At 35.6% G+C, this 15,692-nt stretch overlaps 1 protein-coding gene across 1 annotated transcript in view; it reads right to left on the minus strand.

The window, feature by feature from the left end:
• Positions 1 to 15,044, minus strand: part of LOC145680859 (kielin/chordin-like protein) — a 1,295,905-nt gene extending 1,280,861 nt beyond the window's left edge. Inside the window, exon 1 of the mRNA XM_081751993.1 lies at positions 13,864 to 15,044. Coding sequence (XP_081608119.1) covers positions 13,864 to 14,023 — 160 coding nt within the window. The 5' untranslated portion in view covers positions 14,024 to 15,044. The remainder of the gene's footprint in view (positions 1 to 13,863) is intronic.
• Positions 15,045 to 15,692: the final 648 nt, after the last annotated feature.

Raw genomic sequence — 15,692 nt, forward strand, 5'->3', positions numbered from 1 at the left:
ATCGATAATTAGCCAGTACAAAAATAAGAAAGAAAGATAATACTTAAAATCACAAAAAACTGTTCTTGGAAAATCAATGAGAACAAAGAAAGGATTATCTTCTACAAACCTATCCGCAAACCATTGCAACACATATTGAAAAGAAAACTGAATAATTTTGTGTTACATTTTGAATACAATGAATTTCGTTGTTACTTTTGTCATGCAAATTCGATTGTTAGTGAATATAAATCACAAAATTTATAAACGGAACTAAATATTTTCGAAGGGAATAATGGTCGTGTTCTACATAAATTGTTCATGAATAAATCAGCAGATTTGATGTGATGATTACGGGTATCAATGCATTGGATAATGCTCTTTTACTTTACTTTCCGGTGATTGGAATGGAGGTCTTAAAATTGTGAAGAATATCTATTTTTAAATGAATTTGTATCGCTTTATCTTATTTCCTTTTTAAAAAGGCCTTTTCATTTATTCGTCTCTCCATGTATACAAAGCCCAAAAGATTTGACAGCACTTAACGTATCAAAACCAAAATTTGAACTTAAGACATACGTAGAATTTCCCAAAAGGAATTTTCTTTTCTTGCCTACTCCCATAGCCACTATGCTTCCATATAAGGTTCTTTTTCAGTTTACCGTCCACGATTATGCTCCGAGGGTACGGGAAACTATGATGATGGTGATGATGAATGAAAGAAAGAAGTAGATGGAAACGGCAAAAACCTGAGAAAATCCATGCACACGGTGTTTGTCTACCTCAAACGCAAGAAGGAATCGGCTATGGACTCCACACAGCACAAAATTATTATTTTTTGTTAAAAAAAGCTATTATATGATTAAGTCATAAATTTCTACTAACATTCCTACTAACAACTTTAAACAAATATGACATAAACCACAATATGCACTAATCATGTTTCTACAAAAGTTAAATATTTTCTACGTGATGCATAGGCTCTGGTGGTAATACAGAATGAACTGCTGCGATAATGTCATTAAAAAAACTGACTTGATCATTTTACAGTGCGTTTTCATTTTATTAGAATGCTTACATATAATCAACCATAGTTTGAAATAGGTAAATAATAGATAGGATTATTAGTTCAAGAAGAATTATCGTTTACTAGCGAGCGAGCTAACTTGAGCAGAACATTTCCATTAGCAAGGAAGTATTCTTGATAGTAATGTGTTAACTGAAAAACATAGGATGAAAACATTTCATGCAATGAATGTTAACATATTATATTCAAATGAAGAGAATATGACGTTTTAAAATATAAGAAGTATGGTGAAATAGAGTCAAAATATTTAGAATTATTTTTAGCTCAGAAATAGAAGATGAAAGCAGTACACGTCTTAACATTATCATATTTTGAAATGATTTTTTTAAGTTTTATGTCCCACAGTTATGCCGGCTAGGCTAAAGGAGTTCGTGATGAGAAGTGAGTAAAATGGTGGAATGCAGAAATTGGGAGGAAACGGGAGAACCCCGAGAAAACTCACGCACACGGTGTTTGTCCACCACAAAGTTCACTTGGCGGGGGCTGGGATCGAACCCAGGATCCCATGTACCAGAGATCAACGCTCTACCACTGAGCCACCGTATCGAAATTAGGGAGATTGTAATGGCTTATGTTATAAGAAGTCCAATAAAAGTAGTGTTAAAATGTGAACCATTATTTTTAGCAAGAATATAAAATAAAAATATTAGACGTCATAACGTTATCGTATTGTGTTAATGTTACAATAACATAAGAAGAACGACAAAATAGAATGCAACGGTTTAAAATTAGTATTTCTAGCTAAGGAATACGAAGTGATTACATGTTATAGTATTATCACGTGCTATTTCTCAGTAATAAAATATTAAAAACTCATATTTAGTAATGAACTTACTACTAAATCGCTGTTTTCTAAATTGCGATATTACTTTTTGCTTAACAGTTATTATTTTTCGAAATATTATGAAAATCAAAATATTATTAATTAATGTTTAGAAAATGTTAGGCCCTACTTTAGTGATATAATTTGCTATTGATATGTTGTCTATTAGAAAGGAATGGCTATTCAAATTAATTATGATGTCGCACGCTTAGATGAACGGAGCAACAACGAAGACCGTCTCAATAACATTTGTAGGGATATGAAATTATATTACTGTAGTAGATTAGAGCAATCTTTACCAGTTGGTGGTCCACGGATCCTAGGGGTCCGTGGAACAAATTTACAGTCTCTATGACATTATTTGCTTATCACAATTTTTAAAAGTAGGGCTGTGAAAATATGGGATGAAAATAAATGTTAGAAAGACAAAAGTCATGATGACTGGAACGAAGCGGTTGGTGTCAAATATAGAAGTAGGAAGGAAGAAAATAAAACAGATGACTCGTTTCGTAATAGAATAGTACTGTAATAGAAAAATATTGTATACATCAATCAATGTATTTAAATTAATTCAATTTGAGGCATGACGTCAACCCTCCATACCACGAAGACTGGATCGTCTCACTGTATATTCGACGTATACTATAGTAGAATGTCCGGAAAACACATACTTTACGAGTATTTAAGACTGTCTCAGAATATTAGTTAGGTTTGAGGGGAGACACTGTTTTTAATGACTAGGGCTCGGAAGTTGAAGACCTAAAAATTGGCTAAAAAGGATTTATAAAAAGACCTAAAACTATCGAAAAGAGGACATAAAAACTGGAAAAAGGAAGAAAAATAAGACCCACTTTAATTAGAATTGCATATTAAATGAATATAATGCTCAAGAAATACAAGCTTTTGGTAAGTTAACTGTCTGTCCTTCTTCCACAAACTGAAGTACAAACTAAAATTAAAATAAAAAACTTCCCCACCCTCACCCCCTTGCTGGAGGACATTGTTACGCCTCCTTATCTGATTTGTGATAGTTGCAGATCTGGTCTTATCAGTCCAGTCGTTGAAGAATGTCTTATCTTTTGAATTTGCTTTACTAAAGAAAAACTGTTTAATAGGTGGTGGTGATTCGAGTTCATGACCAGTAAATTTATTATCGAAAGATGAAGTCCAAAAAAGACGTTAAGACCTATGAAAAGCTTAAGAAAAGACCAATAAAAAATATCAAAAAAAGCAAAAAATGACAAATAAAATCCACCATTTTCTGGCATACAGTGACCCAAAATGAACATATATTACGTTAAGCCACGTCTTCGGGCACTCGTAAAAAAAGGGATTTTTCCTCAACTTCCCGACCCTATTAATGGCTATATTCTCACTTTAATTCCGTCACATTAATATTTGACGTTATCTGAGGTTTTCTTTATAGCATTCATCTCTTTATATTATTATTATTATTATTATTATTATTATTATTATTATTATTATTATTATTATTATTATTATTATTATTATTATTATTATTATTATTATTACTATTATTATTATTATTATTATTATTATTATTATTATTATTATTATTATTATTATTATTATTTTAGTCATATATTTCTTGTTACACGTCTTCTACACTGAGAAAAACCAGTTTTCCGGACAGCGGTATATTGTACAAATATACAGAATCCATATGTTTACCACGGAAATCTGTACAAAGCATACGTTATCCGTATGCTACATACGTACTGCTTTTTTCCCGCTTATATGTTACGTCATGCTGCTGTAGGATGTCTGACACCTAACCGTCTTCCGTATATTACGTACGTATACGTATGTTTCATACGTCAGCTATATGCTACATACGTCCATCTGTATGTGAGATCCACAGGCAGAATGCTACCTATAGTCGTATGTTAAGTCAAAAATCTACAGGATTTACATATGTAACTTACGTTTTTACGTACGGCACATACATCTTTTTCTTTGCGTACTGTGTAATTTATCCTCTCAGCTTGGTGAAGATCTTTGTTTTAGTTTTTTTTATCAGATTTTTATTTTTTTGCTCTGTGTTTTCATAGAGCTTACATTCAATTAACCCTCTTTAAGCTAATTTTGCATCATTGCTTTTGTTTCTATTTTGTGAATGTGTCATGAGAAGGTTGTGTCCTGATTTTATTTTGAGATTTCTTTTATAAGAAGGATGCGTTGGACATTCTATTTTTCTCGACGGTGACAAATAGTTTTAACACCTACATTCCTATTAAAATACCAATTAATTAATTAATCCAATTGCTCCAAGAGTTCTATCTAAACCACTGGCAAAACATAATGAAGGCAGAAAAGTATGCACTTTTGCTGAAGACTGTACTTATGTCAAATAACTTGCTAAAGAGAAAAATCTGTTAACAACTAACTTCCAAAAATTTTAGTTTTCTACCGTGACTCTGTTACATGGACCATCCCACACACAAGCAGACTTCAACTCGCTTCAACACGTGAAAGCAATGTTATCTATGCATGTTATATGTACACATGGGGCTACGATAAAACTAAAAACTACACAGACAGCTGGCACACAGCGAAGCAAGATAGGAATTTTCTCTCTCTCTCTCTCTCTTGGCATCCTTGAAATTTGGCACTAAAACAAAGAATATATTTCATAACATTGAATTCCATTTTATGTACACACTTTTTTTTTTTTAACTTTGTATATTTCCCTATTTCATGATCAGTTGATATTAGAGCTAACATAGTTGGAACGAATCTTAGAAGTTCAACTCAGTGATTAATACTGATAACATATTGGGTATGTTTGGAATGCAGACATCATAAAACAAATAGACATTTGTAGCTCTTCCGGATAACAAGGCATCCAGAGTATTTTTCCTTCTACTTTCAACTTGGAGTTTCTAAATTAATTGGACCGGCATCTTATTAAAAAGCAATGTACAAGATCAAACACATTGAATGATATATATCATAGTTCAAATCTCGATTACCTATGAATTGCTTAACCCTCTGAATGCCAAGATGACTTTCATACCACGGAACCTTCAAGAGCGATTCAATTTTCAAAATAACAAATGCGCGTACAATCGTTATTTCTTTTGACAAAAGACTTTAAACAGGTGCATGAAGAACATATGGAATTTCTTTCAGGCATGAAGAAGGAATGTGTATAATAGTTAATATCAATACCTTTTTCGGGAAAGAAAAGTGCCGGTATTCACCACGATTATGTTACATATAGTATTACTGCAACTTCATACTCTTAACATACCCTCGTCGCCTCTAGATCACTTCTTGTTTTTGACATCAACTCCAGAATAATAACCTCGAAGCAGCCACGAGTACACAAATTTGGTAAGACTAACTGTGTAAGAAGTGGCCTACTATCTTGAATTACGGTGCAGAAATTACTGGAAAGCTAAGATGAAGATAGTACAAGATTCATTTGAGAGAACCCCCTTTACACTTACTAGAAGATATTGCAATTGTAGCCAAAGTGTGGCGTTAGAGGAATATATGTGTTGGTCTTTGTTTTTCTGAAGATACTTATGACCTGCTTCTCTTCCATTTAAGCTGATTTTAGTAGCTGCGACGGCAAACTTCAAAATATATATAAGTGGAAGAAATTAGTAGGTTCTGAAAGCTATTGATTATACTAATCTTTAAATGCATAAGTGTTTAACATATTACTAGCTGAATCTATACAGTATGTCATTCTAATAATTATGAGCATGAATCTACTTCTCACTTCCTTACTGTATCTGTACATCTCCCTTTACAGACGTAAACAAAGGACGGAGGACTTACAAAGGGAGTGAATTGCTATAGAAAAACCTATAAACGTAGCATTTTAATATACAGGGTGACCCGAAAGTAGATCACAATTCCAAGGCCGGATCCAGGATTATCTGACGGGGGTGCACCAATAACTACCAAAATAACCAATCACACTGAAACTCTTCAAAGTGACATGTGACAATATTCTTTACCCTTGACAACGCTGATACATAGAACGAAGGAAAGTATTTTAAAGGAAGTCGCAAGTGATACGCACGAAAAAAATGTTCTCTCCTCCTGGCTTGTTTTTCCTCCTACTTGAGAAATGTTACATTGTTTTGATTGGTGAATCCTTTGCCTTCAACTTTTAGAAAATCGACTTAAACTATTGCTTTTGCAAAGCTCTGCTTTCTTTTAAACCTCAAAAGGAAAGATGATGGCAGAAAGTTTCGGAAAGTGTTGCTATTTACACTGCTAGCTTCTTAGTTTACATAGTATATATTTACAAAAAAGGGGGTGCACGTGAACCTTTGAACCCACCTAAATCCGGCCCTGTACAATCCCGTATTGATCAATGCAATGTTTTATATATATATATATATAATTTCTTATTGTCATCTATCAGGTAGACTTAGTTTCTTTATTATTTGTTCTTAATGTCTTTTTACTTGTATCTTAAGCTCGGAACAGCCGGAGCAAATAAACCTATAGGGTCTAAGCTAGAATGTTATACTTGATCAATGCAGGAGTGTATACCTACTTTTGGGCCACCCTGTAGGTGTTAGGGTGAGTTTGTGGCAAAATTGGAGAAGTGATAGATGATTAAATGCAACTTTTTTTTTTCATATAAATCCATATCCGAGTAGGCCTCATTACGGCTCTAGAGGCTTTTGAAGTTGTCAGCGTGCAATAAATTTTGCCATTCAAACTATAGCAAAGCGTCTGCAATATCCGTCAACCTGCTCTTTTACTGGTTGTCTTACACAAGTAGGGATGGTATCGAGACGAGACGAGACGAGACTTTGCACAGTCTCGGTCTCGTCTCGGTTGATAAATAATGGTCTCGGTCTCGGTCTCGTCTCGAGTAAAAAATCACCATCTCGGTCTCGGTCTCGTCTCGGTCAACAAATGCTTGTCTCGATCTCGGTCTCGGTCTCGAGTACCAAATCTCGGTCTCGTCTCGAAAGTCTCGAAATAAATAGTGTGAAATTAAAATAGTGAAACTATCATTCTCGTACAGTCTGTCGTTTCCGCTTATTTTTTCCTTTCATTTTGACTTAGAATTATGGTATCGTGTACCTCTTCGTAGCTAATTTGCTAGTGGTAATGCTTTCCATGCGCGTATTCCAGGTTCAATGATCAGTGGATATATCACGCTAAAACCCTAATAGAACTCATATTTGACTCTCAGCAATAGACTTTGTCTCATATAGCCTCAGAACTGCGGATACATTTAAACTCTTTTAAATTAACCCCAGTACTCTACAGTAGTTTATTTCCTTCCTTTGAATCAGAATTGTTCAATACCTCCTAACGGATAACGCAACACATAGCAGCACGAATGTATTTAATCGTACCGAAATTGAAACTTTACAATTTCTCATTTATTATTCAATACATTCTGCTTTGACTGTCATTTCAAAAACCAAAAATAACGTTCACTATCTTAACAAATAGGTTAAATTATTACTACAATATACGTATTTTGTTTGAAATTGATGAAATGTTATATTACCGTTTCACATCTCCGTGTTTAATTGACACTTTATAACACGAACGTCCTGAACCTTGTGGTGGGAGCTACTACACTCATCTTTGCTATCTGAGGTCTCGAGTTGGATCACAAAACAAGTTAGATTCAAAGTCCGCTGTTTCATATAGTTCGCGTCTCATTTTAAGTGCATTCTGTGTCTTATACAAGTTCATAAGGTCGTAATGCATTACGTAAGCACATATCCAGTGCCATAACATAGATTAATCTTATTCCTGAGCTCTCAACGGTGCATGCAATCTTTATTCGAGAAAACTAATCTTGCTTCATTACCTAGAAATTTTATATTGATTAAAAATTACTTGCGAAACATGGACATACATATTATATAAGTATATAGGTAATTCGAGCTATCTCCAAAACAAATCATTCTTAACTTTCTAGCTTTCTTTTGTATTAATTTTCCTAGATTTGCTGCAACATGATGAATTGAATAGTCAAAAATATTTTTTTCGCTCTATGATTTTCATTAAATTTTGGATCCATTTTTACCCTACCTTACCTAGTAAAAGTAATATATTTAGTCTTAGTTGAGGAACCGGTTTTTTGCATCCGTAAAATTACGAAATTATGACTTGGTTTAGTTTACCTCCGAGGTCCAGATATAATAAAATCATCACCATCATCATAATCAACAATTATCAATCCATTGCTAGATGAAGGTCTTTCCAATTCTTCTCCACAACTATCTAACTTGGGCAATTCTTTTCCAGGTTACTCCTCAGTGGCTCTTGATTTCGTCACACCTTCTTGTTTGGGGAGGTTTCCTAGGCTGGTTTTGTCTCGTGGTATCCAGTCTAGAATTGTTTTCGTCCGTCAATCATAATTTCTTCTTGCAATACGTCCAGCACACTTTCCAGCTCATATTAAATTATTTCATTAGCACCATCAGTAAGTATTCGTTTCTATATATTTGAGCTGCAAATAGTTCGAATTCGCTACTTTCGGAGTACAGACACGCTACTTTTTAATCTTCAGATCTGGAAACACTGACGGAATGATTTAAATCAACACAATGTGAGGACCGCCATTTGGTCTGGCGACTAGCACTTTTGATTTCGGTTCCCGTGGTCTGGAGTTCGATTTCCGGTAGGGGTAAAGTTGAACGACCGAAGTGGTTCCGATTCCACTATAATCATTAGCTCCACGTCTCCTTTAGCAGCCCTAGTATAACTGTGGGACGTTAAACTAAAACAAAACAAAACAAAAGTGAACACTGTGTATTACTAACTGTAAGTCCTTGAATAATTGCATATAGCTATATGGTATAGATCGAGTTTGAGGTGGTCGGTGGTCAAACTAAAGCAAGTGAAATGTAATTAGAATGTAATTAGAACTTTTAATTAAGTACGCTCTTAATCTAAAGTGTACACCAGGCATAAGGCTTAGCGGGAACAACTAGTGTTACTGAAAATATATCAGTTACATTTAATTTCAGTTACAATTTGCATTTACATGTATTGCTGGAACGAAGACTTAAACATTAACGTTATAAGTAGCCCAAAGACTATGAAAAACGTCGTCTCTTGAAAGCATTCTTGCACCATGAAACAAATTACGAGTAATTTTAAAATATTTTTCAGTTTATTTGCACATATTTAGAATAATATTTAGAAATTTATTTAAGTGAGCAACACTGCTTAAAATAATGTAACTGCGACTTGTAATTAAAACCACCAGAAACTATTGTTGTAATGTTATAGAAGCAAAGAAAAGCAATAATCATTATAAAAATTTAATACAAATACGTCATAAGCCCTATAACAATCACTACCAATGTGTTTGGTATCTCTGAAACGATTTGAAATAACAATTGTTGTAAATGGCGTTATAAGCATATAAGTCTTTTGGAAGCATCTGCATGATGAGACGTGATATGTCAGCGCGTTTTCGAAGTAAAGTCTTTAGAAACATTTAAATTTTCCGTTTCTTGTAGCTTTGTTCCTTCCTTCATTCGAAATATATTATACCATGATCATAGTATTTGACGCTAAGGTACAGTTGATGCGCACTGCACTGTCCATGTCATTTGAGCTATTAGAGATTTCCAAGCTACACTAAATAATGTGTGGGCTATTGTGGTTTTGTTAAATAACTAAATTAGAAATATGTAATACTTTACGTAGCGCAATTTGAGAAAATACAACTTTATTTTGCTTTAGTAACATTGCTTGTTTATCTAGTGATATTGCAGAGTATATCCAGGATGGCTATATATATCCAGGATGGCCCATTTTAATCTTTCCACAGAGATATCTCGAAAACGGTTGATCATAAATGAACCAAACAAAAACTCAAATAGGAAATGCCATGGGGGACACTGAATGGTGTTGTCGCGGTGCCTCCCGGGGCCGCCTTTCATGGGATACCAGGGCCAAACTTTAAAATTTTAAATGGAAACATGGGGCGAGTAATACCTCGTTCCATAGATCTTTAAAAAGCAAAAAGCGTTGTGGCAAAAGATTTTTCATATTGGTCACCGTATTCAAGATGGCCGCCAAGACATGATGCCTGTATCTGATAAAACGTCCAGTACTACTAATACGAAAACAGTTGGAGATAAACGAAGTCAGAAAGTGAAACAGGAAAGGATGGGGCGCGTCGAATAATGTTCTCGCGGTACCTTCAGGGCTGCCTTTCGAGGGAGCCAAACTTAGAAATTTTAAACCGAAATATGGGTCAAGTGATACGTCGTTGAATAAATCTTGAAACACTAAACAGTATTGTGGCAAAAGATTTTTCATATTGGTCACCGTTTACAAAATGGCCGCCAAGACATGGTGCCTGTATCAGATAAAACGTCCAGTACCACTAGACTCCTAATATGAAAATAGTTGGAGATAAATGAACAGAATAAAACTCGTATAAGAAAGCACAGAGGGTATTTATCATTCCACGGCTCGAGTATAATGTAACGGAGAAAAAGATTATTAAAATATAATTGACATGATGCAAAAGAGGAAATGATAGAAAATTATCTTTCCGGTCTCTGTCCGTAAGTAGGTGAAGCAGGAATGAATGGTAAAATCTCAAACGAGAACCTCACTTTTATTTGCAATAGATGTGGTTTGTCTGAAACACTTGTGTGTACAAAGGACTGGTACTATAATGAATAAAAATAAAGTGAAATAAGGTGAATAAAAATAAGGTGAAATTCAAGTTTAACAACATTTTACCCGCCTCTTCGCCCTGATAATTTAACGCATTGCGTGCAAGATTTTTGGGACATATCTGCATCAGTATGTACCGTTTCGTTACCAAGGATCACAACTGAAATTACCGCTGAAAGTTATTCGGAATGTAGCTGTGGACATTTGAGTGAAACTCATCACATGGAAGGAACAGAAGACAGAAGGAAAAGAATCGAACCAATATCATAATATCATGCAGAGGACTGTTGAAGAAAACCAACGTTCGTAAACATTGTTCTAAAATTGCATTGTTCGACAAATTTGTTTTGCATTTCAGTTGATTCATTTCCGCATCAAACCATTGCGCGCAATCAAAATGGAAGGTACCATTTAACAAGAATTTTATATACTTTATCCCATTACAAAGACATTTATCTCTTTTAAAAACATATTTCAAATAACTTTGTTTCGTAGATACAATTTGCAAAAAACTAAGGCTCTCATTTGCAATTTCACCGATCCTTCCCGCTTCACTCACTTACGGAGTGAGGTTGGAGCGATAATTTTCTAGAAGTTAAATTTCTTCCTTTCCATTATGCCACTTTCACTCTAATCATCTTTTCTACTGTTGCAACATTCCCGAGCTATAGAATGATAAATACCCTCTGTGATTTCCCATTCGAATATTTATTCCGGTGTTTTCATATTAGTGATACTGGACGTTTTACCTGATGCAGATACCATATCTTGGTGGTCATTTTGAAAACGGTGACCCATATGAACAATCTTTTGCAACAGCACTCTTTAGTTTTTAAAGATATGTCGAACGAGGTATCACTCACCCCATGTTTCCATTTACAATTTTGAAGTTGCGCCCTGGGCCCCATGAAGTGTGGCCCTGGGAGTCTCCGCGACAATATCAATCGATGTGCCACATGACATTTTCTGTTTGAATTTTTGTTCGATTCATTTATGTTCAACCGTTTTCATATTAGTGGTACTGCACGTTTTACTGTATCCGATAGAGGCAACAGGTCTTGGCGGCCATTTTGAATACAGTGCTCGATATAAAAGATCTTTTGCCACAACGCTTTTTAGTTTTTCAAGATCTATCGAAAGAGGTACCACTCACCCCTTGCTTCCATTTAAAATTAAAGTTGGGCCCCCGGGAACCCGCGCAGGGCGGACCTCGGTGGCAACGCGACCAGATCTATCTATCTATCTATCTATCTATCTATCTATCTATCTATATATATATATATATATATATATATATATATATATATATATATAGAGAGAGAGAGAGAGAGAGAGAGAGAGATGAATTCTAGTTGCATCAGCAGTGGATTTTGTTTCGGGAGAGGCTTGAGGAACGAGTAAGAAACATTTGCGTTGTACGTGCAATGCAAAAAATTATCACATTTTTTTTTCGGGAGGGGTTTGAGCCCGATAACCACCCCCTAAATACGCCACTGTACATGAGTCAACCGTTCTCATATTATCAAACACAGCAACGAAACAAATTTTGAGTGAAGGTAATTTTAGTATCTATCAATATCAATATTCGAGACGAGATCGAGACTTTCGAGACTGACCTAAGTCTCGTCTCGGTCTCGTCTCGATTTATAGAGCTCTGTCTCGGTCTCGGTCTCGTCTCGGTGTTTGAAAGTCCGTCTCGGTCTCGGTCTCGTCTCGGTGTCTGAAAGTCCGTCTCGGTCTCGGTCTCGGTACCATCCCTATACACAAGAATATCAACCTTTGCAGATCTCTAGTAATAATGTCAAGCTTGGGCTCAAAATGACCTCTGAAACGTTGAATGGAAAAATAACGCCATTTCTTTTGTTGAAAAGGTCAATGAGAACTGGGAAATATACACAAAATTCGAAATCAACGAGCGAAAAACGGATCGCTTCTAGAGCCTGTAGTTTTCGAAATCTCATTGTGGAAAGAAATTGACCGCAAATATACAAACGTAGCAGTTTGATATGTAGTTTCAGTTTTCGAATCAGTCGAGTGTCCCCACCAGGAATTTATGACAATGAAATATTCGTATCTTAAAGTCCTTTACACCAAAGTTTCACAGAAGTCGATGTCGGTGTTTTATTCTCTTTATTGTGGCCGAAAGTGTAATCGAATTAGCTAAGCATCCAACATGTGTCTTCCGAGATTGAACCCAGACTACACAGAAAGAGCACACTTGCTAATTTGATGGACCGGACCAATCATGTTCCTAGGCAGGGCAGATAAAGAAACGTGAGTAAAAATCGGGCAGGTGTTCATAGAATGGGATCTTGACTTTCCACGGCATTAGCTATGCATAAATTTACTTGAGTAAGTCATAATATAGAGATAAACGATCTCGTTCACCGAATCTCAGTACTAAACTACCATTAACTAATATAAATGTATTTAAAAAGTAAAGTATCCTGATGACTTTAAATATTTCATTTTATTAGCACCTTTAGAGTTCTATTATCTCATGCCTCCCAAGTGCAGATTAAGAATAGTAGCAAATACTATATTTTATATAAAATTAGAGTTCTTCACAATATTAGATTTATTACTATCTCGTCTCAGAAAGACCATGTTTCTACTGTAAAATCTCTGCCTTGTCTCATGGACAACACTACATAAAATAGACTACAGTGACTTTCCATTTTTTTTTTATTATACACATTTAGATACGCTTGCCGGTGATGATTTATTTCATGAGCTTACTGGGGAATATAGGGGAAAAAATGAGATATAGCGAGTAGAAAGAGAGGGTTAGGCGCCGATAACGCTACTTAAAATAATGAGACTCAAAATGCCGTGGGGAAGTGTATATAGGGTACCAGGGCGTGTATACTGTTGTGCATTTAAGAAGGTTTCTCTCGTATGGATAATTATATTGTAAAAACGCTTATATTTTTTAATGTTATTTTTTTACCCTTTGTACTACAGTTAAAGATATGGCGCCTGTATAAATAAGTTTCAAAATATTACTCTTTACTTGTGAAGTAACATATTATGCCTGCAAATTTTCTAATTATAACACTCAGACTCTTAATATGCACAAACACCTCGTATGTTATCAATGTCCAGTAGCTTTCAAGTAGCCAAGGGTGATTCCTGAGCGCATGGTCCTGGGTTTAATTTCGATGAAAGCACTTGTGTTTTTGTTTCTACGTTGATTGTACACAAACATCTCATAATATAGATTCAATCGGAAGAAAAAGTAGAGTTACATTCTAAACCAATGATTGAACCGAAAACCTTCTGAACTACACAATTAATTAATAACGCTCCTTACCTTTAGCTTCCCGGAAAGATTTCTCAGTTACAACGTTGCTCTTGTCCGTGACTGTGTCATGCTGAGTTGAACCATACCATGTAACCCAAGAACCAGAGACTATTGTATTGCTGCACACGGCTAATAATAGAGCACAAATTACTCGAGCCATGGATGTCATTGTTTATCACATTCAGCCTAAGAAAAAAAGGCAGCCACACCTCCAAATGTAGAATTTATCTTTCAGTTATGTATTGTGTAAAGGAAGAATTCTCAGGTTAATTCGAAACACATGTCATGGTGACAGGATAAATAATACACGTCGAAGTTTTCAGTTTTACTCGTACATTTAGGATGACATGCCGATAAACAATGCGACTTTCATGTTATTTAATGAATACCAGACGAAAAACACGATGTCAACACTAACACGATGTACTTTTTTCGTTTTTTTTTCACTGGCAAGATCCCACCGAATCTTGTAGATTGAGAAAACAAGGTTACATTGGTTTTTGTGTTCTACCACGTGGCATGTACCCCACACAAAACAATCTTGAACCGAGTTCACTTATTTTCCTCACCAACAAACACACCTGTTTCAATGTTTTGACTGTTGCACAAATAAACAACGTAACTGTTAACAAATGTAAAAATGTCAGTTTAAGGAAGTGACACAAACGTAAATAAAATCTGAAGCTTGTCACTCACGCTTATGAACTCACGAGATCTTTCGGTAAAAGTTGATACCAGTAGCACAGTGGGTACTTCCGTTCGCGACACGGATCACCACCAGACTGAGGCGATCTCGGAATGTATTAGTAGTACTCGGAGGTTCTCCCGCTCAACTCGGAACACACATTCAGAACGACGGAACCGTATTCACTCACAGATGGGGTTGGGCCCCCCTGCTCCATACTACACAAGACCAAATGCCCCCCTCTTTCCACGTTGCTCTGTGTGTCCCTTCTTCCACATACACACACACAAATCTCCGCCTTCGCCAACCAAAACCGATTCGCTTGGCATACAACATTGAAGCATTTTTAACAAACCCACCCCCACTTACAGAAAAGGTCTGTCGGAATCGTCCCTCTCTTCTCTTCCCCTTTGCTAGTAACCACCTCAAACCCCTTTGGTAGCGCTAAAAATCTTTGGCGCTAGTGTCGGGTGCGGTGAAACTGCGAACTAAAGCGAGAAAACAGCCAGGAAAATAGCAAACCTACCCGAAACCGACTTTTCTATGGAAGAGAGTTTGCGCCGTTATCATCCGCACAAGCATGCGTATTATCATTCTGCAGGATCAATAACACGAAACAGGAGCAACAAAAAACAAGAAAGTATAGAAACAGACAGACAAGAAGAGATAGAGAGAAGGAGAAGCAAGTGAGAAAATACGAATAGAAGGCACAGAGAGAGAAAGAGAGAATATAATGAAAGAAAGAACGAGTGAACTTTAGAAAAAAAATTGCGAAGCAGAGAAAGCAACTAGATGAATGAATGAGTGCATTCAGAATCATTATAAAAGTGACAGAAAACAATCAGTAGTAATGTCAGGAGCAACCAACAGAAATGTCTAGGATTACAACCGCCCATACCCTTAATCCACTCGCATGCACAAAATCCCTTTTGACAAAACGAAGCTGGTTACCAATTGAACTAATTAACAGAGCAGAGGCATTTTAATTACGCTTGTCTCTCTCTGTCATATACATACACATACACTGTGTGTATACAGTATATTGCGATATAAGTTCACAAAATTATCTACAAAGCAAAGTTGTTTTTAGATATCAAATAACGCACATCTATTTCCTTTGTACTTGGTGCAAAGAAATTTATATATTAAAAAA

The sequence above is a fragment of the Thermobia domestica genome, chromosome 3 (genome assembly GCF_964235325.1).
Source record: "Thermobia domestica chromosome 3, izTheDome1.hap1.1, whole genome shotgun sequence".
NCBI lineage: Eukaryota > Metazoa > Arthropoda > Insecta > Zygentoma > Lepismatidae > Thermobia > Thermobia domestica.